At 48.0% G+C, this 24,694-nt stretch overlaps 1 protein-coding gene across 6 annotated transcripts in view; it reads right to left on the bottom strand.

Annotated features, from left to right (window-relative positions):
- The window catches only part of RNF24 (ring finger protein 24), an 87,199-nt gene that overhangs the window by 5,071 nt on the left and 57,434 nt on the right, over nucleotides 1-24,694 (bottom strand). For 5 of the 6 annotated variants that reach the window (XM_081207463.1, XM_081207460.1, XM_081207459.1 and 2 more), the window contains 3 exons: nucleotides 15,844-15,993; nucleotides 9,792-9,834; nucleotides 6,820-6,861 (listed from right to left, as the gene is read on the bottom strand). In XM_081207463.1, the coding sequence (XP_081063589.1) occupies nucleotides 6,820-6,861; nucleotides 9,792-9,834; nucleotides 15,844-15,986 (228 nt within the window). In that variant the 5' untranslated portion in view covers nucleotides 15,987-15,993. Of the gene's footprint in view, nucleotides 1-6,819; nucleotides 6,862-9,791; nucleotides 9,835-15,843; nucleotides 15,994-17,742; nucleotides 18,016-24,694 lie in introns of those variants that run through there. The other variant, XM_081207462.1, reaches the window with a different exon arrangement.

Raw genomic sequence — 24,694 nt, 5'->3', positions numbered from 1 at the left:
TGTGTGGCAACTGGCAGTTGCATAACCAAACTTGCTTTTTTTTTCTTTTTTGGCTTTTATTTCCTCCGAGCAGAGCGATAACGGTGTCAGGTTTGTGCTGCTGAAAGTCCGGCCTTCTGAGCACGCATACCAGGGGCCCCAGCACACTCCCCACTTCCCTCCAAAATTTAAATTTAGAGCCCCGTAACTCATTCCGTCAGCGCCGATGGCGCCACAGTAACTGAGGAGGCTTTCGACTTCTCTTTCCCTCCTCGGCTCGATGTCTCTTCCCACCTTGCCAGATTTCAAGAGTTACAAGAGATTGAAAACATCCTTGCTGAGCTCAGGAAAAGGTCGAAAGGAAGGTGACCCAAGTGATGCCTAATTTCCCCGGCAAAGAAAGGAGGCAAGATTCCAGACTTCACAAGGCTCTTCTTTGGATGGAAAAGAGAGCCCCTGACTTATTTTTGGAGAAGGCTCTACATTATTCACAAGGGACAATATGTGACAGAGTTCTGAAAATTAGGTGGGTTTCATGTCTTTGTTGGCACTAAGTTGGTTCTGATTACAGTCGTACCTTGGAAGTCGAACGGAATCCGTTCCGGAATTTCGTTTGACTTCCGAAATGTTCAGAAACCAAGCCACGGCTTCCAAATGGTTTCCGGTTGTGCAGGCACGCCAGAAATAATAGTGGAAGCCGTGCCGGATGTTCGGCTTCCAAAAAAAGTTCGAAAACCAGAACACTCATGTGAGGGTTTGATTAGCTGCTTGTGCGTGAAAACGTGCTCCCTCAGAGTTTGTGCGCCCCCACAAACCTCCGTGTGTGACGGAGCTCCTCAGACATGTCTGCTCTAGTCACTAGTAGAGTCCGACAGTGGCTGTCTGCGGAAGCGTTTCCAGCAAAGAAGTTCCTTAACGGAAACGCGTCTCCTGGACTCACGGCGTGACAGTTTCCTGCGAGGTATGGGTCTCCCTATGGGAGACTCCGATACCTCCCCACTGTTCTCGCTGGAAGCCTCCCTGAGCCCTCCCTCCTGCTCGCATTCCCTCAGAGACCCCCTCCTCCCCCTGCTGGTCCCTGCTTCAGCAGTTGAGTCTCTTTCATCCTGCCTGAGTCCCTCCACCACCTGATGCTCTGATGGCAGTTCCCTGACATCCACCTCCCCTCCAGGGCCCCCCTCACCCCCTCCCAATTCCTCCCCCCTGGGAGGTGAAGGGCTAAAACCCCGAAACGAATCTTCCTCATCTTCTGACGTCTCGAACAATTCTCTCCATCGATCGTCGTCCTGGCCAGCTGAATCCTCCTCCTCTTCAGAATCTGGGAACCCCTCCAACTCCTCTTCCTCGTCGGTGGTGGCAAAGTATTCCCTTCGGAACCTCGCTACAGGCTGAGGTTTACGTGGGAACCTCTGATGAAAAGTCTCTATTAAAACCTCGTCATTGACATCCTCTGCCCTAACCCAGGTGTTTTCCGACTCCGGTTCCCCTTCCCACATTACCAAATACTCTACTTGATCTCCCTTCCACCTGGAATCGAGGATCTCCGCTACATGGTAGCTGTGTTCCTTCTCCTCCATTGCTGGTCCCCTAGTGACCCTCCCCTCACTGTCTCCTCTATACGGTGACAGCAACGACCTGTGAAAAACTGGGTGCAGCTTCATGTGGTTCGGTAACCGGAGCCTGAAAGCCACTGGATTGACCTGCTGTATGACTTCAAACGGACCCAGCCTTTTGGGTCTTAATTTCTTACAACCTCCTTTGAATGGCAACCCTTGGGTTGACAGCCACACCTGGTCCCCCACCCTGATGCTTTCACCTTCCCTTCTGTTTTTGTCTGCTTGCCTCTTATATTCCTCCTTAGCCCTGTTTAAGTTGAGTTGGAGCTGGCGATGGATCGCTTCCATTTCTTCCACGAACTGTTCTGCAGCTGGAACGCTCCAGTTCTCCCCCTCCCCCCCTGGGAAGGCTCTGGGATGGCACCCGTGATTAGCCAAAAAGGGGCTCATCCCCGTGGACACGTTCTCTGCATTGTTGTAGGCAAATTCTGCCAACGCCAGCTTCTCCACCCAATCATTCTCTCTGTCATTAACATAACACCTCAAATATTGTTGGAGAACCCCATTTGCTCTTTCCGCCTGCCCGTTGGTTTCAGGATGACGGGCCGTCGAGAAATTAACCTCTACATGCAGTAAGCTCATGAGCTTCCTCCAGAACCTGGAAGTAAATTGTTTCCCTCGGTCTGAAACCACCCTCAAGGGGGCGCCATGCAACCTAAACACATTCTCTACAAACAATTTGGCGGTTTCTTCTGCTGTAACCGCATGTGAGCAGGCTATGAAGTGGGCCATTTTAGTTAACAGGTCTACTACAACCATGATGGCTGTTTTCCCTCTAGACCTTGGCAGATCAGTCATGAAATCTATTGCCACTGCTTCCCACGGTCTCTCAGGTGTGGGCAGTGGTTCTAATAAACCAGCCGGCGCCTGCCTCTCCCCCTTGGCTCTTTGGCATTGTTCACACCCTCTCACATACTCCCGCACATCTTCCCTGACCTTGGGCCACCAAAATTCCCTGGTAACCAGCCACATGGTTTTGTGTTGCCCAAAGTGCCCTGCTGTGGGGCTATCGTGCAGCTGCTTGAGTACTTTCTCCCTCAATTCCCCTTCAGGTATATATAACGCTCCCTTATAATACAATGCCCCATTTCTCTCCTCAAAACCACCGGGTTTGTCTTCCTCCCCTCTGAGATCCCTGAGTTTCCCCTGGGCGTATGCATCCTGCACCGTACCCTCTACCAATTCCCTTTGCCCCACCAAGGTCGCCCCACACACCCAGCGGTCCTCTGGAATGATATGGGTTTCTTCGGGTGCTCCCTCCCCCTCCAAATATTCAGGCTTGCGTGAGAGAGCGTCCGCCCTAACATTCTCTGGGCCTGGCACATAACAAATCTCAAAGTTAAATTTGGAGAACTCTTGGGCCCATCTCAACTGCCTTTGGTTGAGCACTCGCGCCGTTCTCCAGTACTCTAGATTTTTATGGTCCGTGCACACTTGCACTTTATGTTGTGCACCAACTAGCAGATGCCTCCATCTCCGGAACGCCTCATGAATAGCAAGCAGTTCTCGGTCGTACACCGTGTAGTTCCTCTCGGATTTGTTCAGCTTCCGCGAGAAGAAGGCACACGGACGCCACTCCGACTCCTCCTTCCCCGGCTGCAGAAGAAGCACCGCCCCTATGGCTCTGTCAGATGCGTCTGTTTCAACCCTTAGCTTCTTTCGTAAATCCACATGCAGAAGTTGTTCTTCAGAGGCGAAGGCCCTTTTCAGTTCCTCAAACGCTCGCCCCGCCTCCGCCGTCCATACAAACTTCTTCTTACTGCTGAGACAGTCAGTGATGGGCGCCGTCAGATGGGCGAAGTTGCGGATGAACTTACGATAAAAGTTTCCAAACCCTAGGAACCTCTGCACATCCTTCTTGGTTTTGGGTGTTTTCCATTCCAGCACTGCCTGTACCTTGCCGGGATCCATGGCCAATCCCTTGTCTGACAGGCGGTACCCCAGGAATTCCACCTCCTTGGTATGGAACCGACACTTCTCCAGTTTGACCCACAGCCTGTTGGCTTGCAGTCTGCTCAACACTTCTCTGACGTCTCTCACATGTTGCTCCTCATTCTCAGAATACACCAACACATCATCTAGAAAGGCAACGCAATTCTTGTAGAGCAAAGGGCCCAGCACGTGGTTCATAAAAGATTGAAAACACGCGGAGCCTGCTTGTAATCCAAATGGCATAACGAGGTATTCAAACGCCCCCAAAGGGGTAAACATGGTGGTTTTCCATTCATCCCCTTTCCTTATGCGTATCAGGTTGTACGCCCCCCTTAGATCCAGCTTTGTGAAAATCTTTCCCTTCCTCACCATGGTCAAAATATCATCAATTCTGGGCATAGGGAACGCCACCGGTTCAGTCACTGCATTCAGCCGCCTAAAATCACATACAAGTCTCGGCTTGTCTGCATTTTTTTTGTCCACAAAGAACACTGGGCTCCCCCCTGCTGCTTTGGACTCTCTGATGAAGCCTCTCTTCAGGTTCTTGTCAATGAACCCTCGCAACTCCTGCATTTCCCTGTCTGACATGGCATACAACTTGCCCACGGGAAGCTGTGCTCCAGGGAGTAAATTGATCTGACAATCAAAGGGTCTATGAGGTGGTAGTTGGTCAGCTTCCTTCTCGCTGAACACGTCGCTGAGATCTGCATACTGTGGTGGTACCTTCACCTTCCCCATTACTTCAGTCCCTGCTAGGGTGGCTTGGGCCCCTACTGAACCCTTCTCCCCTTTGCAGTGTTCTAGGCAATGTGCTGAACCAAAGGACACCACTCTTTGATGCCAGCCAACCAGCGGATCATGTAGAGCTAGCCAGCTCATTCCCAAAATAATGGGAGCGCCTCCCAGGGTGGCCACATTAAACGCTATCAGTTCTGTGTGCCTTGCCACCCTCATTATCATTGGGACAGTCTGCAAGCGGACTCCTCCTCCCAACAACTCCCTGCCATCAATCGTGGTCACCTGCAGGGGGTTGCTTAAAGGGATGGTCTGTATCTGGTGTTCAGCAGCAAACTCCTTGCTCATAAAATTGCAGGAGCTGCCTGAGTCCAATAGCGCCTTTATTTTTAGGGGGTGCCCATTCTGCAGCTCTAGCGACACTTCAATCACTAGAGCAGGTCGAGGAGCTTCTGGCACGGGCACTTTCACTGCTCTTTGGCCTGGCTGCAGTGCCCCAATTGTGGCAACCAGGCGTTGGCTTTTACCTGCTCCGCTCCCCCTTCTTCTCCCCCCTCAACAGCTCCCACCATCCCTTGCCATTCCTTCCTCTGGGGGCAGACTCTGGCAAAGTGGCCTGGCTGTTGGCAGAGATAGCATTTCCGGGGGCCCTTTCCCTCCTTCTTAGCTCCCTCGCTGGTTTTTGAAAATGCGCGCGCGCGCGCTGTTCCGATTTCCATCGGCTCTGCCGGCGGGAAAGCTGGCTCAGGAATGTCTGGAATGCGGAACTCCTTCCAACGTTCCCCTCTCCCTTCCCGCCTCTCCAAGGCTCTTGCCTCCTGCCGCGCTCCTATGGTCAGCGCAGATTTGGTCAGCTGATCCATAGACTCCGCCCTGGGGCTCCGTGCCAGCTCGTCTTTCACCCCCGAAGAAAGACCTTCTTCAAATAGCATTTGAACGGGTGCCGCCGATAAATCCCAACTCAGTCTGTGAATCAGCATGGTAAACTCAGTCCAATATTCACGGACAGATCGACTCCCCTGCTTACAAGCCATTAGCTGTCTGCGCACCACCCCTTCCTCAATATCGCTGGAAAACATGATATCCATTGCACGAAAGAACTTCATTGTGTCCTTTAGTATGTCATTGTGCGTTGCCATTAGGGGTCGCACCCAGTCTCTAGCCCCTTTCTCAAGATGCCCAATTACAAAAGCAACTCGCGATTCCTCATCAGGGAACTCATCGAACTGCACATTAAGGGCATATTGCATCTCTGTCCTAAAAGCATGGTAGTCCTTGGGGTCCCCCCCAAATTTCTGCACCAATCCTGGTACCTTTCTGGGGAATTGAGTGGCTCTCCCCTTCTTGTCTGCATCCTGAGCCCTTCTCTCCTCCAGCCTCGCCGTCTGCAGGGCCAGTTGAACCTCCAACGCTCGGTATCTATCTTCCAAGCTTGGACCAGCTCCAGCCCCTGCTCCTCCGGTTCCGGTTGGTTCGCTCATGATGCCTTCTCTTGCACAGGCAGCGTACAAAGACTGTCGGACTGCTGTGAGGGTTTGATTAGCTGCTTGTGCGTGAAAACGTGCTCCCTCAGAGTTTGTGCGCCCCCACAAACCTCCGTGTGTGACGGAGCTCCTCAGACATGTCTGCTCTAGTCACTAGTAGAGTCCGACAGTGGCTGTCTGCGGAAGCGTTTCCAGCAAAGAAGTTCCTTAACGGAAACGCGTCTCCTGGACTCACGGCGTGACAGTTTCCTGCGAGGTATGGGTCTCCCTATGGGAGACTCCGATACCTCCCCACTGTTCTCGCTGGAAGCCTCCCTGAGCCCTCCCTCCTGCTCGCATTCCCTCAGAGACCCCCTCCTCCCCCTGCTGGTCCCTGCTTCAGCAGTTGAGTCTCTTTCATCCTGCCTGAGTCCCTCCACCACCTGATGCTCTGATGGCAGTTCCCTGACAACTCACTTCTGGTTTCTGATTGTTTGGGAGCTGAATCGTTTGACTCCCAAGGCATTGGGGTGCCGGTAAGACTGTATATTTAGTGTACTATATTATATATATATATTACTTTCTTTACATTTGCACTTTTCTGTCTTTTCACTTTAGTTTCTATAACTGAAATTATTTCTTTTCTTTTTTGTTTAACTTTTTCTTTATATTTTCATTTTACAACCAACATAAAACAAAGATTTAAATTATTCCATATTGTTCAGTATGATGTAACTGAAATGTTCTTAATCAAATATTATTAATGATAAAGTTAGTTCTATATCTATTTAACTGCCATGACTCCTCTTCAACGCCCCTGCCCCATATATCCTGGAATCTGGAGTGGTTGTTTAGAATTCTTTGATGGGAGAGAGCCAATCTCTCACAGAACTACAGTTCCCAGAGCTTCTTGGAGGGGCGGAATCAAGATTAAGGCAAATTGGGGCTGTGCTATAGATCTGCCCGGTGGCCAGTGAAGGGCAAATCTGTCCATTTCAGTTATCTCAATTTCTCATTTTCCCCCAACTTTAAATTCAGTTCTCCTTGTTTCCACATCAGTTTGATTTTCTTTGTGGGTGACAAAGTCAGCTTACCTCATGTAGGTTGAGTTCTTTGACTTTTTCCTTTAGAATAACCTGCAAGGGGAAAAGAGAGAGAGTGAGAGGGTGTGTTAGAAAATGGAGGTGCCTGTACTTGTGCAAAAAAAAGGCCCCCCCACACAAGGAAAACAAACATTGCAAAACAGGGGTTGAATTCTTGTAAGATGCACGCAAGCCGGACGACACAGCAGACCTTTGCTCCCAAAGCCTTGACTTGCAAAGGTTCAAAAGCAGCACCAGAATGAAATCTGCCCCACTGGGCATGCTAAAAAGGCCCCCACAAACATATCATCCACTTATAGATATAGAAAGGGAGGGGGGAAGAGTTTAATGCATTGAATGGCCTCCATGCAGTGCTTTTTTCTGGGTGTGTGTGTGATGATACGCAGGGGTACGCACACCCATAAACATTTTTGTGAATCTTTGTATTTTTGTCCATTCGCTGTATTTATTTTCCCTGATTTGAACTATAAAATGGTGATTTTCTTGAGTCAAAATGAGAATACCCCTAAACATTTTTTTTTAGGAATAAAAACCACTACTTTCATGGGATCATGATTCAGGTAGGTAGCCGTGTTGGTCTGACGCAGTCGAAATATATAAAAAAATAAAAATAAATTTTCCAGGGGCACCCAGTTTGTTCTGGGTATACTGTATTTTTCGCCCTATAGGACACACTTTTTCCCCTCCAAAAATGAAGGGGAAATCTGGGTGCATCCTATGGGGCGAATGCAGGCTTTCGCTGAAGCTTGGAGAGCGAGAGGGGTCGGTGCGCACCGACCCCTCTCGCTTTCCAGGCTTCAGGAAGACATCAGCAGCCTACTTCCCGGAGCACCGGGCGTCCTGAAAGCAGAGCGCCCGGCGCTTCGGGAACACATCCACAGCGTGGGCAGCCCTGCAGAAGTTCCCCGCAGGGCTCCCCACGCTGCAGATAGCAGCCTGCCGCCCGGCAGGTGGGGCGCCCTGAAGCAGAGCACCCCTCGCGCCGGGCAGACATGGGCCAGCCCCACAAGCTCGAGGGACAGCAGGGAGGCGCAGCGCCACCACCCCGCTGTTCCTCGACCTGGTTTGGTTTCCCCGACCTGCTTTTTTTTGGGGGGGGGGAAATAAAGGGGATTTCCCCCCCCTTTATTTCCCCCCCAAAAAACTAGGTGCGTCCTATGGGATGGAGCATCCTATGGGACGAAAAATACGGTAAGCTTTCGTGTGAAGTGTGCATGCACACGAAAGCTTATACCAAGAACAAACTTAGTTAGCCTCTAAGGTGTTACTGGACAATTTTTAAATTATTTTTTTATATATTTCCATGGGATCATGAAAGAGAAGGTGCAGTGCAATCCTATGCATGTTTTGCTCGGGAGCAATTCCAAGGTCCTGTTTGCACTTGGAGCTTATCTGGACTGCAGCTAGTGCCACTGCTTCCCTCCTGCAAAAACCTCGAGATTACACACACACACACACACACACACACACACACACACACACACACACACAGTCATACCTCATGTTACATTTGCTTCATGTTACATTCTTTCAGGTTACGTCCTGTGGCGACCCGGAAGTACTGGAAAGGGTTACTTGTGGGTTTTGCTGCTCGCGCATGCGCAGAAGTGCAAAATGACGTCACGTGCATGCGCAGAAGTGCCAAATCGCAACCTGCGTGCGCGCAGACGTGTCACTGCGGGTTGCGCTCTTTTCATGTTGCGAACGGGCCTCCGGAACGGATCCCGTTCGCAACCAGAGGTACCACTGTATAATTTTCTGTTTTACTATTTCAAATATTAAGATATCAATGACTTCCCTTCTTCTCTTTCCATGGTTCATTTTACATATCACAAATCCCTCCATATTTTACAAAAACCTCTCTCTCTCTCTTTCCAGAAAACCTTCTCCTGAACGCTGAATTGGAGCAAACATTAATTGGGCTTTCTGTGAACTAATGTTTGCTCCGATTCAGCGCTCAAGAGCGGGTTTTCCCGGGGAAAGCGGCAAGGCAAACGTAAAACCACTTGCCGCTATGCTTTCTAGGCATGGGATGAGTGGAAGTATGGAAGACCCCTACAGCAACCATGGGTGAACATCAATGAGCTTTTGTTCAGCAGAGTTGTTCCGTTCACAGAAAGACTTCCCCTTCTGTCCCTCCTCGGCAGGGCTGGACGTTATCTGCTTTCCAACATCGTAATGTATCGCCAGCCAAACCCCAACATATTACGATGTCAGAAAGGACACACACAAACACACACACAGTGATTTGCGATGCATTGCCAGGCCAATTCTTTTGAAACGGTTATTGCGATGTGGTCTAGAAACCGTTACTGGATGATGTATCAATATATCGCCCAGCCCTGCTCCCCGGAAGGCGCACTGTTCTGTTGTCCCAAACACTCCAATTGTGTTGGCTGGGGAAAGGGAGGATGGGGAGAGGAGAGGGAGAGGAAGTTCCACTGCGGAAATGGAAATTATTAAGTTAGCCGGACGTCTTCACTGGATACAACCCCAGGTTCCCAGAGACAAGATGGCGGCTCCTCGGCTGCTGGCAGCCAAACCATGGTTTGGCCTAAGTGTTACGTCCAAACTCAGGCTCTTGCTTTATGTCAAACCACAGTTTACAGAACAAACCTCGGCTACAGTTTGTGGTTTTGGCAGGGAAGGATAAATCAGGTATGGGTGTGTCAGAGTCGTTCCCAGTTAGCCCTGCCTTTATAGGGGTTTTTTTCCTTGGTGGTGAATTCTAATTTGGAAGCTCCCTGGGGCAGGGGTCAAATCTTATTGCTGGTTTGTCTGCAAAGGGCTGAGAGCACCTGAGATGTTTTGCTCACTTGCCTGCAGCCTGAAAACAATTGTGCCTTTTAGTTGCAAGTGAAAGCTCAGGGAAGCTTTTCAACTATGCCCTGATTTGAAATTTGTCAGGGCGACCGGGTGGTAGCGACATCGGCGGCAGGGGACAAAGTGAAAGAGAAGCTTACCTGTTTGTAGGCATAAAGCTCTTTGTGGGCTTGGTGTCGAAGCCTAGAAAATAAAGAAGAAGAATATTGAATATGAAGACGGTACAGTAGATAAAAAACACAAAATGGAACAACAATTCTTGCACTGCAAAGGGTTGGACTCTACAATTCTACGACTCTAACAGCACATCAGAATCGCCACCCTCGGGAACAGATCACACCAGACAGTCCCTTTTAGGCCTGCTCTGCCCAAATGAAAACTGAGTAGTGAAAGGCTTACTGGACTCTGCCACTCGTACGCAGGAAACTGAACACTTTGCAAGTTGCCAACGCTATCCAAAAATGCAAAGGAAAAATGAATAACGTTTTTGTAGATTTGCCTCCATTAATAGCACGCTCAACCCTTTCTGAGTTCAAAGGCAGAGATCTGTAAGCAAACAGGCAGCACAGTTTGGAAGGAAAGGAAGCTCATAGGAACCTGACAGTTTGCAACAGGGGTGCGTTTAAAGAGGCAGTATGTCTCTGTGCACCTAATACACACACAGCACCCCAGGGTGGAAATGCTAGCTCAGTGCCCCTTCTCTTTACCACCTTGTAAAGGTGGTAAAAAGAAAAGAAAAGAAAAACTAAACTAAACTAAACTAAACAAAACATCTGCCTGATATAATTATCCTCTCTGCTTCTTCTTCCATGGGCTCTTGAATTCTTAAGAATACCGCAAACAAGTTTTAAGACCAGGAACTTGTTTTTCCTGCTATAAATACTCCTGGGTGGTTGTTTCGATTGCGGGTTTTTTTTAAATAACTAATGGAAAAAAAAGACCTATGCAGATTGGTGTTCAAATTGGTACTTCTGTTTTCTTTTTTTAAAAAAACGTTTTTGCTTCAGCCCTCGCTTTGACACAAAAGAGGAACCCACTGTCTTTCCACCCCACCAGATCCCAGTGGCGCTCATCACAGGGGCCTGAGATTCCCACGCACAGATCCTGCCCCTCGGGATATTCTCCTTGGGACCAGTTGAAATAAGGTTGGGGGAACCCTTAGCCATCCCAGATGTGCCAGACTCTGAATCCCATCAGCCACAACCCAGTGTGGTCCATGGTCAGGGATGATGTGAGCTGGGCTTCTTTTTAAACAACATCTGGAAGGCTGCAAGTTCTCCATCCCTGGGTCCCTGAGGACCCAAGCGGCCTCCTTTACCCCAAATCCTGCTGGCACTCATGATTGACAGCTCTGGCTTAGAGTCAAAATAGTTTAGGGCATGCACAGGTCGAGCTCATCATAGGATAATAATACTAATACTAATACTAATACTAATACTAATACTAATACTAATACTAATAATAATAATAATATCGTGCCCATTTGACTGGGTTTCCCCAGAGGATGGCACCTCTGCAGTAGACACAGAGGAATAATCCATGCTACTACAGTGGTACCTCGGGTTAAGTACTTAATTTGTTCCGGAGGTCTGTTCTTAACCTGAAACTGTTCTTAACCTGAAGCACCACTTTAGCTAATGGGGCCTCCTGCTGCCGCTGCGCCGCCAGAGCACAATTTCTGTTCTCATCCTGAAGCAAAGTTCTTAGCCCGAGGTACTATTTCTGGGTTAGCGGAGTCTGTTACCTGAAGCGTATGTAACCTGAAGTGTATGTAACCCGAGGTACCACTGTACATATCAAAATCTTCCTCTGTGTGAAACAACCGGTCCAGCCTTCTTGCTGACGTGCTAGCTTTCTAATGCAGGGGGTTATTGACAAAAGGAAGCGAGCCTCCCGGTACATGATGTGGTGGAGCTATCTCACGAAGTCTGTGCCATGCATTGCCCCTCAATGTCTCCAAAAAGCCCATTCACAACCCACGGTGGCAATCGACGGACAAATCTGCAGCCCGAAAGGAAGAATGGAGATCTGTGCAGTGCTTTCAGATACGATGCTCTTTTTCTATACGAATGAACAGAATGCAATCTTTGTAGACAAGAGTCGCCTGAGCCTCGGTGCCGCGACAGTGCATAATTATGTATAAATAACTAGATTTAACAGGGAAATAGAAACGGCATCTATGTACATCGTGGGACGAAGAGATACCGCAAGAGGAACAACAAACGACTTGTTGGGTCTGAGCTGAAAACAAAGACACTCACCCAATAGTTTTGTGTTCTAAAATGCAGTTGTTGGCTATGCTTTGGCCAAAAAGGCATTAGCTGCAACATGCGAATGTCACAGAGCTGGAAGAGAGCATTGCCACTGGGGTGGCGGCGCAAATTCAAAATCAGCCCAAGACCCCCTGAGTGGAGCAGTTAGGACTTCATAACAGTGCCCTTCTTCAAGGAAAATTGGATGTTGAATGTCTCTACTTGACAACGCTTACATCAATTATTTGGTTCGCTTAATCGGTCTAAAAACATTTTCATCAGCTAGAAAGGTGCTGCAATTAATTAAATTGCTTTTTAAAAAAAGAAATAGTAATAGAAAACTATACTTAGGTCTATTTTAAGCGGCTTCTTCCCCCAATCAACCTGCCCTCCAAATCAGAAGAAAACCCACTTCTAAGGTGATGACGACTGCGACAAACCGGTGCAAAATCTAAAAACCAACGGAAGAATGCCTTTTGTTTTAGAACTATCATTTTCCCCCTCACATGTACTTTTAAGTGACAAGAGGCAGTGGGGTGTCGCTGTTAAGAGTGTCACACTAGGGTGGCACTCTGTTCAATTCCTCCCTCGGCCATGAAATTTAGTGGGTGACCTTGGGCCAGATGCAAACAACCTTGGAAAGTTGTTGTGAGAATAAAAGGGCTGTGGGAAGAACTCAAGTACGCCACCATAAGCTTCCTGGAAGAATCGCTAACTAAATTAAAAACTCACACAACCAACTGACTAAGATTTGTTTAAATCAGCCAACACAGCTACATAAAGGAACCTGCACCCAGGCAATACTGGGAAAATACAATTCAATTAGGTGGAGGGACTCTCTGGCTCTCCAGATGTTGCTAGACTACAACTCCCATCGCCCCCAGCCACTGGCCATGCTTGCTGGGGCTGATGGGAGTTGTAGTTCAGCTGGAGAGCTAAAGATCCCGCATACACAGCTGTCCATGGAGGCACAGGTCAATTCTGTGTCCAGGGCAGCTGTTTATCAGCTCCATCTGGTTCACAGGCTGAGACCCTCCCTGCCCGCAGACTGTCTGGCCAGACAGTTATCTCCTGCTAGGACTACTGCAATGCGCTCTATGTGGGGCTACCTTTGAAGGTGACCTGGAAACTACAACTAATCCAGAATGCGGCAGCTAGACTGGTGACTGGGAGTGGCTGCCGAGACCATATAACACTGGTCTTGAAAGGCCTACACTGGCTCCAAGTACGTTTCCAAGCACAATTCAAAGTGTTGGTGCTGATCTTCAAAGCCCTAAACGGCCTCAGTCCAGTATACCTGAAGGAACGTCTCCACCCCCATTTTTCTGCCTGGACACTGAGGTCCACTGTATATCTGAAGGAGCATCTCCACCCCCATCGTTCAGCCCGGACTCTGAGGTCCAGTGCCGAGGGCCTTCTGGTGGTTCCCTCGCTGCGAGAAGCCAAGGTACAGGGAACCAGGCAGAGGGCCTTCTCGGTAGTGGCAGCTGCCCTGTGGAACACCCTCCCACCAGATGTCAAAGAGAAAAACAACTACCAGACTTTTAGAAGACATCTGAAGGCAGCCCTGTTTAGGGAAGCTTTTAATGTTTAATGGTTCCAGTTACAGATAGGTAGCCGTGTTGGTCTGCCATAGTCAAAATAAAAAAATTCCTTCCAGTAGCACCTTAAAGAACAACTAAGTTAGTTCTTGGTATGTGTATCTGAAGAAGTGTGCATGCACACGAAAGCTCATACCAAGAACTAACTTAGTTGGTCTTTAAGGTGCTACTGGAAGGAATGTTTAATGGGTTATTGTATTTTAACTTTCTGTTGGAAGCTGCCCAGAGTGGCTGGGGAAACCCAGCCAGATGGGTGGGATATAAATAATAAAATTATTATTATTATTATTATTATTATTATTATTATTATTATTATTATACTTGCATGCTCTTTTGGGTTTATCAAGCCTACTCTCAATCCTGTATCAAGAGGTGCCAGAACCAAGTTCCAGTGAGTTCTGAAGCTTTCACTTCCAATTAGCCACAGATTAATCTTTGTTCCAACACCTCGGCTACAACAAATGCTAACTGTCGTTCCTTTAAACGACTCAGCTTTAAAGCCCATCGTTCCAAGTTAACTATGGTTTGTTTGAAAGATCAACCACAGTTTCTGGACCATCTCTGGTGGCTCAGAGATGGAAAGAAGATAAAGTCCCTACCAGGGAAGAATGGCAGATGAAGTTGATGGACTACACCAAAATGGCAAAAATGACCGGAAGAATCAGAAATCAGGAAGAGCAAAATTTTATAGCTTAACCTAAAGACCATGGTAAACAGCAGGATTGGAATATCACTTGTAGTTTAATGGTGAATTTTTGATACAATGGAAAGATAAAAGATTTGGATTATTATAAAAGATGCAGGAGGAAATGATTAACATTAGGACCCACAAAGGGGAGGAGGAAAGTCCAGGAGATCCCTTGGAATCTTGTTTTTATGTTGTACATGTGACTCTAAAAATTTACTTTGAAAAACCAAATATATATATATATATTAAAAAAGGATCAACCGCAGTTTACCAGTTTGTATCACAACAGTACGATTCAACAAGAATGGAAGTACAAACTCCTCTTTGTGGCCACGAAGGAGGGAGGGAGACATGGTGGGGTGTGAAAAAGTCATGCGTTAGTGTGACTCATTCTCGTCACACTAAACTATAGCTTGGAGCGGTGACCAAATAGTGTCTTTCTCTCTGATGGGTGCAAAACATACAGTCCATCACTGCTGAGCTGATAGTTTAGAAAACCAATCTTTGTGCAAGATGTGTCACAATAGGAGCTAATCCCACACAATAAAATCCCTTTGTTCCTGACCGCCGCCAAGAGCCAGAATATTGTCCGTTGAATGAATACCCGCCGGACTTAGCCTGTTGTTTTGGTGGCCGGCACGCAGACTTTCTTAAAGCTAAACACACACCCTGCAAATATCCTACTCCAACCTGTTTGGTCTGCACCACTGAATATTCAAACTTCCCAAGTAGCAATTGGTTTGGAAAGGGCTGCCTTTTCCCACTTTGTTCAGATTAACAAATTGAGCCTGTTTCATCGACTAACCTCTGAACCGCGCTGCTGGGAGAGCAGCTGGCATGCAAGACACTTTGGAGAGGTGGGCGGGGAAAAAAAATACAGACAATTTCTTAACCACAAGTATGCAAGTTATTTGCAGGAGAGGGAGAGGGAGATAGATGCCCTGAAGTGTTAGAAAGAGCAAATTCCTTGAAAAGTTTGCTTCCGCATCCCGACAGCTGTGAAAGGGAGATGGCAGGCTCATGCGCGAATCGCCAAATGGAAACTATTTCCCCTGTGCACCAGGAAAAGATGCATTCACAAAAAATGAATCTTCTCAAAAACCAGAAAATTTTCTGAACCAGGATCCTCAGGACTGCTTAGAACAGAGGTAGACAACATGGTCCCCTCTGAGATGTTCCTGGTCTCCAGATTCCATCAGTCTCAGTCATCCTAGCCAACGGCCCAGGAGTGACGGGAACTGGAATCTGTCAACATTAGGATGGCACAATGTGAGCTGCGTACATCAAAGGAACGCTTCCACTCTGCCGGTGGAAACCTCGGAGCAAAGTTCTCCTAAGCAAGGGAGTTGGGAGACAAAAATCGCCTGCTCTCTCTAAAGGCAGCAGGATTTGGGGAAGACTGGAGAAGACTAAAAGGAACCCCCTGGCAAGAAGCCAGCCTCACAGAGTGGGTGCCTTACACACAGGAATCTGAGACATTTCCTTGCATCTGCTGAGCTGAACACAACCTCCATCTTTCCGAATGGCGAATGGCCGGCCTCTGCCACCAAGGTGGCTATCCTCTAGCCTTTGGCACCTCCCGCCACGCAGTCCCCTGGCAGCCTGGAAATAAAGCGGCCTTTGCCCACCTGTTGCTGTTCTATGTCCTTACCTGATCAAATAGCAGCAGAAGAGTAAGCTCAGAATGAAGACAAAGATGGCCGTGCCAAAGACCACAATGTATATGTTGAGAGGCAGGTTCTGAAATCCAATGTTTGGCATCCTGAAACTGTAATGCTGGAAATCTGAGCTCATGGATGGTCTGGCAAGAAAAACGAAACAAAAAACAAAGCGGTGAGAATTCTGAATTGTTGTTTCCTGGAAACAATATACCTTTGATTTCAACAAATCCCAAAGTGGATTACAACATTGTTTTTTAAAAAATGATGGAGAAACGCAATGAAAAGTGTGGGATGGGCAATTAGCAAGAAGATGCCCTCTGTAGTATCACACCAAGCAAGCAAATCATCATAAATCCTCATTGTCGTATAACTGTCTCATCACTGTATAACCTCTCTGCAAACAAATCAGAGCGAATGCTCAATAAAGACCAGCTATAGTCTAACCCAAGGTTTCCCAAACTTGGGTCTTCAGCTGTTTCTTGGACTACAGTTCCATCATCCCCATCCCAGACTGGGAGAGGCTGCTGAGACCATATAACACCGGTCTTAAAGGATCTACATTGGCTCCCAGGACGTTTCTGAGCACAATTCAAAGTGCCGGTGCTGAGCTTTAAAGCCCTAAATGGCCTCGGCCCAGTATAACTGAAGGAGTGTCTCCACCCCCATTGTTCAGCCCGGACACTGAGGTCCAGCGCCAAGGGCTTCTGGCGGTTCCCTCACTGCGAGGAGTGAGGTTACAGGGAACCAGGCAGAGGACCTTCTTGGTAGTGGCGCCCACCCTGTGGAACACCCTCCCTTCAGTTGTCAAGGAAATAAACTATCTGACTTTTAGAAGACATCTGAGGGCAGCCCTGTTTAAGGAAGTTTTTAATGCTTTGTTGTGTTTTTAATATTCTGTTGGCAGCCGCCCACAGAGGCTGGCGCACCCAGTTTAGATGAGCGGCAAACAAATACAACAACAACAACAACAACAACAACAATAATAATTCAGGACCAGTAACAGTGTTCCGCTGTTGTTGCTCCTAGAGATAAGCTAGATTTGAACAAGCTGCATACAGTGCTTCTTTTCTGGGGTGGGGGGTACGCAGGGGTACGCATACCCCTAAACATTTTGTGAATCTAAGCTTGGCCTCATTGAGGGGCAGTATTTCAATATGAGTAGGAAAATGAGAGTAACCCTAAACATTCTTAAAGAAAAAAAGCACTGGCTGTATAACTGTCCCGCAGTCATACTGGAACAAATGCTCAATAAAGTCCGTATGTAGTCTAACTGAGTAAGCAAAGCAAATCAGGACGAATGCTCAATAAACAGAGAATAAGCCTGGAGGAGCCCACAGAGAGAAATAAGGCAGTTTCCAAGCTACCTTCGCCATAACTTTGCCACAAGGCGGAGTTAACCAAGTCCTTCCCTTCCTCAGCCTGCCCCCCACTCCCAAAAAAGAGACAACATGGAGGTTTGTGTAGATCAGGGATCAGCAAACTTTTTCAGCAGGGGGCCAGTCCACTGTCCCTCAGACCTTGTGGGGGGCCGGACTATATTTTTTGGGGGGAAATGAACGAATTCCTATGCCCCACAGATAACCCAGAGGTGCATTTTAAATAAAAGCACACATTCCACTCATGTAAAAACACCAGGCAAGCCCTTGAGGCTTGGGACCTCCAAAGTGTTGCTAAATGCAAAGCAAGTTTGTCAACCTTGAGAAAGGCTCACGACTCCAGGGCCAAGCCTAGAACCGCAGAGGCTAAACTGACCAAACAAAGCAGAGCGGCAAAACTTCTGCCACCTTTTTTATTTGATCTTCTCGATTCTGCCTTTCCCTCCCCAGACATTCACACAAGCAGCCCTCCTAAGAGGCTCTTCAGACAATTCCGGCACAATTAGGACTCACATGCTGTGCGGCATCGGAGCGGCGGGTCGGACACGAAAGCAAAATGGTTAAAAAACGGACGGGGAGAAAGTTTCCTTCTAAGCGGCTCCTGGCTTAAGATGAATAATGCTTTTTGGCAGAAGCGAGAAACAGCCCTCTCATCCGGCAGAAATTCCCTCTTGGAAGCTCCAGCCTCCGCAGCTCAACTTGGCAGATCTCCAAGGCTCTGAGCTGATCCCTGCCTTGGCTTGGTCCCGCAGAGTGATCCTATAGGCAGAGCGCCGTTTCCCCTTTTGGTTTCCAGGCGTGGCTTCCCTATCGTGGCTTTTATTATGTTTGGCTTTCAAGGGGAGGAGATTTCCATTGAGCATGTGGCAGAGAGAGAGAGGAAAATTACAAGCGTCACAAGAATGGGGTTTTTGCAATTTTCACACGGCGCTCTTCGCGCCCCCCCCCCCGGACACCCCAGCGCGGAGGCTGCACAGCTGCTTGGCAGCTTTCAAGCTCTTTTATAAAAAAAAAACTTGCAAAAGATGGGAGAGGTATCTTTTCAATATGAGCACAAGAACATCAAGGGGTACTGAGGACGATCGTAGTTATGATCCAAAACAGAGATTTCCAACTCTGACAGATGTGAAAGATCAGAAAGGAGAAAGGCTTGTGTTGATGACGAGAGATTTGTCTCAAATTAGACGTAACTTAATAATAATAATAATAATAACAACAATAATAAATTTTATTTATACCCCGCCCTCTCTGGCCAGAGCCAGGCTCAGGGCGGCTAACACCAGTAAAATTACAGTAAAAACATAATAGGGGAAAAACAACAACCCCAATTTAAAATACAGGTTAAAATGCAATTTAAAATGCAGCCTCATTTTAAAAGTAGCCCATAGATCAAAACCATAAGGGGAGGGAAACATAAGGGTCATACTGAGTCCAAACCAAACGCCAGGTGGAACAGCTCTGTCTTGCAGGCCCTGCGGAAAGATGTCAAGTCCCGCAGGGCCCTAGTCTCTTGTGACAGAGCGTTCCACCAAGTCGGGGCCAGTACTGAAAAGGCCCTGGCCCTAGTTGAGACCAATATAACCACCTTATGACTTGGGACCTCCGAAGTGTTGTCATTTGTGGACCTTAAAGTCCTCCGCGGGGCATACCAGGAGAGGCAGTCCCCTAGGTACGAGGGTCCTAGGCCGTGTAGGGCTTTAAAGGTCAAAACCAGCACCTTAAACCTGACCCTGTACTCCACAGGGAGCCAGTGCAGTTGGTAAAGCACTGGATAAACGAGATTACCCGGCAAAAGCAAGCTCCCACTTCTCATGGAGTTATACATGCTTAATGTACATATGTAAGAGGCTCGTTTATAATTATATTTTGGGAACGATTCATGTTATTTTTTTAGCGGGATTGTTTTCTACGTTCTGGATGTCGCACGATCGTATCCTAAAGCAGTTGTGTTCTGTGTCCTAAATCAGGCACTGCTAGGAATTGGTTCTCCCCACTCAAATGTATTTCTTATCAATAAAAAAAACTGGAGTGGCGTGAGCAAATTTTCATTCTGAAAGCGTGGCCCAGAGAACAAAGTTTGAGAACTATTGGATTTGAGCAGGCTTAGGCAAACTTGGCCCTCCAGATGTTTTTGGCCTACAACTCCCATGCACCCTAACAGGACCAGTGGTTAGGGATGATGGGAATTGTAGTCCCAAAACATCTGGAGGGCCGAGTTTGCCTATGCCTGGGTAAGAGTGTCGGATGAGGACCTGGGAGACCAGGGTTCAAATCCTCGTGCGGCAGCAGAGCTGCTGGGCATGTTGCAAAGCTCAGAGCTTGCGAGACCCCCGCCCACCCCGCCCCGCCTTAGCTTGTATCTATGCACACAAACCAACGCGAGCAGATTTTACGCAAAATCTGTGCCGTGGACAGCTTTGTGACTTTAAGAACTGTTCCTTGAGATGGAGGGTGGCTCAGTCGTGGGACACCTGTCCTGAATGCAGAAGAACCCAATCTCTGCACCCCGCAGGAGAACCTTGTTTCGACTCCTGGAGAGCTGATGCCAGGAATGAACATCCTGCGCTCCAACACCACATTCATTGGCTCCCAAACAGACCACTCTGCCCACATGTCAGCATGGTGTAATGGTTAGAGTGTTGGACTACGACCCTGGCGACCAGGATTCGAATCCCCACTCAGCCATGAAGCTGACCTTCAGACCATCTCTTGGCCTAACCTACTCCACAGGGCTGTTGTGAGGGTGAGCAGCGAGAGGCGAGAACGATGCGCCCCTCCTTAAGGTCCTTGCAAGAGAAAGGTGATGGTATATACAGTGATCCGTGCGGGGTGCATGTTCGCAACCCGCGTCTGCGCACATGCGGGTTGCGATTTGGCGTTTCTGCGTATGCGCAACTGCCGAAACCCGGAAGTAACCCGTTCTGGTACTTCCGCGTTTCGGTGGTCCATAACCCAAAAATACGCAACCTGAAGCGTCTGTTACCTGAGCTTTGACTGTAAATGTAATTGTCAACAAATAAAAAAAGCGGCGGCTCACCAAGTGATGTGCGCAGAGGCAGTGTGGTGTAGTGGTTAGAGCGACAGCTCCAGGTGTGGTCATAGAATTACAGAACTGTAGAATTGGAAGGGACCCTGAGGGTCATCCAGTCCAATGCAGGAATATGCAGCTGTCCCATACGGGGATCGAACCAGCAACCTTGGTGTTATCAGCACCACGCTCTAAGCAATGGAGCTACCCAGGTCTGACCAAGGCAGAATACAGCGGGAATATTACTTCTCTTGATGCAGCCTAGAATAGACTTATTGGTTACTGACCTTTGGGAGCCTTTTCAGTCAAGGAGTAGGCTGAAAAGGCTTTCAACTGCACGGACCCGCATGCCCCCAGCAAAAAAGGAGGAAATGTTTCACCTGGCAGCCAACAAAACAGCCTGTATAATGGAATTCTATTTTTATTCCCGAAGCTTATTCATACACCCACTGCATTTGTACGAACGAGCCTTTCCTGAATTTCCTGAAATTCAGCATGCAAACATGCCCCTAGCCGTTCATGCCCAATTCCGGGACTTCACCTGCTAAGGTTTCTGCAAGTTCATGGTTGAAGGGACTCTACCAGGCGAAAGCTGGTGACTTTATCTGTAGGCCAATTTGCGCAAAAGAGAAAGAAAGGAAAAGAGGTAGATATTTCACGTGTCACTTTTGGTTTTCAGGTAGGTAAAGGAGGAAATAAGACCCTAAGCATGTTTGGAATATTATTATTTTTTAATAGTATCTGATTGGCTGCGTGGGGTATTCCTGCGCAAGGAGGGTTCAAGCATCAAACAGGACGTTGCCTAGCTGCTACTAAGCCAATCATTTGACGGCATGACGAACTCACGCGGAAAGATTTGCTTATTCAAGCTGTGCTGAGAAAGCTGTCGACACGGGAAGCATTTTTCTACACTGCTGAAAACAGGTTCATTGAGACAAATACTCAACATAAAGGGTTTTAAAAAAATGTTGCTGTACAATGCCCTGGTATTTCGCGAGGAGGCGGCATATAAATGCTTTTTATTATAAATAGAACAAAGAATTGTTTATTTACTTATTGCATCTACGTCACCTTTTCCTCCTGGCTCTCCCTATGTTATTCTCACAGCAACCCTTGGCGGTAGATTGCCGGGGGCGGGGGGGGGGGGGTAGAGAGACAGCGACGGACCCAAGGTTGCCCAGTGAGCTTCATGGCTGAGAGGGGTTTCGAACCCTGGTCTCTCACTGCCATAGTCCGACACTCTAACTGTTACACCACACTGCCTCTCCTGCTTAACGCCTGGGATTCAGATGCTATCGTAAGAGAGTGCTTCTGTTAGGCGAGCGCTACCTTTTCTGGAGACTCGAAACAGGGTCATTTGCTGCGGGGCAAGTGAGATTTCTGCCATCCTGATTACAAACTCAGCATGGGCTATGGAGATATTGGACAATGCCAGTGACGCCATTAGTGGAAAGCCATTAGTGGATGTGGGTGGCGCTGTGGGTTAAACCAGAGCCTAGGGCTTGCCAATCAGAAGGTCGGCGGTTCGAATCCCCGCAACGGGGTGAGCTCCCGTTGCTCGGTCCCTGCTCCTGCCAACCTAGCAGTTCGAAAGCACGTCAAAGTGCAAGTAGATAAATAGGTACCACTCCAGTGGGAAGGTAAACGGTGTTTCCGTGTGCTGCTCTGGTTCGCCAGAAGGGGCTTAGTCCTGCTGGCCACATGACCCGGAAGCTGTACGCCGGCTCCCTCGGCCAATAAAGCGAGATGAGCGCCGCAACCCCAGAGTCGGCCACGACTGGACCTAATGGTCAGGCGTCCCTTTACCTTTACCTATTGGACAGCACCAGTGATGCCATTATTGGAAAGGGTCTCGCCTGCCCCTCACACCACTCTGCAGCCACCAGGGATCCTGGCCCATTCCCCCTGCAACAAGGATAGGGTACTGCTGCTGCTACTGGATGAGAATAAAGGTGCGGAATCGAGTTACGGGATTGTTTGGGTTAAGGTCACAGTGCTTCAGCGGACGTTTTTTTACATGTTTGCTTCACTCGAGTTTTACCAAGAGAAAATCTAGGTCACTAGCCCTGCCGCCTGAATTCCCTGCACTTTATAAACAGTAATGAAAAGGTTGTGGTGTGGGTTAACTGATAGGGATGATTAATTAATTGGGCAAACAAAGATATGGGCAAGCACAACTCTCTCTCTCTCGCGCACACACCTCTCTCACAAAACAAACTCTGGCGAGTAATACTTCTCTGGGGAGAGGCTTTCCCAGCGCTGCGGGGGGTTGGACTAGATGACCCATGGGGGTCCCTTCAAATTCCACGAAGCCGCCGGACGGTCACTCCCAAAGGTGTGCCACCCGCTTCGTTATCTGTCTTACGTTTATTACGCAGGTATTCAGAATATCCCACACTCCCCTCAACGCCCCCTCGCTGCAGCCTGCATGTCAAAGTATCTCCTCCCAACTTTGTATTTCAGATTATTATTATTATTGTTATTACAGTGGTACCTCGGGTTACACACGCTTCAAGTTACATATGCTTCAGGTTACAGACTCCGCTAACCCAGAAATATTACCTCGGGTTAAGAAATTTGCTTCAGGATGATAACAGAAATAGTGTAGTAGTGGTGCGGCGGCAGCGGGAGGCCCCATTAGCTAAAGTGGTGCTTCAGGTTAAGAACAGTTTCAGGTTAAGAACGGACCTCCTGTACTAGAGAGCCAGTGGGGAGGAGTATTATTATATCAGCCTCCTGTACTAGAGAGCCAGTGGGGAGGAGGTTGTGGTTAGAGCGTCAGAATTCTTGAAATACCTACACTGGCTCCCAGTACGTTTCCGAGCACAATTTAAAGTGTTGGTGTTGACCTTTAAAGCCCTAAACAGCCTCAGCCCAGTATACCTGAAGGAGCGTCTCCACCCCGATCATTCAGCCCAGACACTGAGGTCCAGCGTCGAGGGCCTTCTGGTGGTTCCCTCACTGCGAGAAGCAAAGCTACAGGGAACCAGGCACAGGGCCTTCTTGGTAGTGGTGCCCAAAGAGATAAACAACTACCTGACATTTAGAAGTTCAGGGAAGATTTTAATGTGTGACATTTTAATGTATTTTTAATCTTTGTTGGAAGCCGCCCAGAGTGGCTGGGGAAGCTCGCTGGATAACCTGGAGCCCCCCCCCCCCCGCAATCACTGCCCCTCGACCTAACCTACCTCACAGGGTCGTTGGCCAAATCCACAACTCTGATCATTTTTGACCACCGGCCACACCGGGTATTGCTGATGGGAGTGAGAGCTTTCCTGACAGCGAAGTGTGCAAAACAAGTGTCACCTACACACAGAGGATCCCCCTCACTTTGTCCTGGATCCATTTTCTGACTTAATAAGACTTACAGATATAGTCAGGGGAGCTGCCACCATGAAGCCTGGGCAAACCTGTTCAATTTCAGTTTCTCTTTGCTTTTCGTTTCTCCAATCTTTTAGGTTCATTTCCCCACATTTCCACATCAGTCTGCGATGATCGCTTAATATATATATATATATATACTCTTATCTTACTGAAAACGTAGTGGCATTTTAGCATGGCCATGTCCTATTGGACACACATGCTTGTGCAACCTTGCGTAATGTGCACATTCTTGCAAGCAATTCCCCTTCCCCCTAATTTAACAAATCCATTTGGGAAACCCACAATGCAAGATTTTTCCCAGCATTTGCGTCTTTGTGCATGTTACCCAGTGGGAGAACTGCATCGTAACGGTTGGACAAGTGCAAATTCTGAAGGACTGCTGCGGTTTGGGTCTCAGATTGCTTCGGGAAATGTGAACTTGGTGGGTTCACCTGTAAACGTGAAATCCCATCCCTGGTCAACCTCCCGCTCCCTTCCCTCTTCCAACTGAGGGGCTTCTGAAGATGAATATTGCCCTGAACCACAGAGCTGGAAGGGACCCCAGGAGGCATCTAGACCAACCCCCTGAAAGGCAGGGAACGGCAGAAACAATTCCGTGTCTTGTCTCATTGCCTAATTTTTATAAATAACTATCTGACTTTTGGTTACAGATAGGTAGCCGTGTTGGTCTGCCATAGTCAAAATAAAAAAAAATTCCTTCCAGTAGCACCTTAAAGACCAACTAAGTTAGTTCTTGGTATGAGCTTTCGTATGAAAGTTAGTTCTTGGTATGAGCTTTCGATATCTGACTTTCAGAAGACATCTGAAGGAAGCCCTGTTTAGGGAAGTTTTTAACGTTTGAAGTTTCATTCTGCTTTTAGTGTTCTGTTGGGAGCCACCCAGAGTGGCTGGGGAAACCCAGTGAGATGGGTGGGGTATAAATAATAAATAATAATTATTATTATTATTATGCTGCAAACTGGAGAAGTCCGCCTGAAAAGAAGTATATAAAGACTTTAAATCAATCTATCTGTTTCAGGACAGGGAACTCCTACAGGAATGCAAGGGCAGAAG

Source organism: Podarcis bocagei (genome assembly GCF_964188305.1).
Source record: "Podarcis bocagei genome assembly, chromosome: 9".
Lineage (NCBI taxonomy): Eukaryota > Metazoa > Chordata > Lepidosauria > Squamata > Lacertidae > Podarcis > Podarcis bocagei.
The sequence above is the reverse complement of the archived record's forward strand: the minus strand, read 5'-3'. Positions and strand labels throughout refer to the sequence as shown.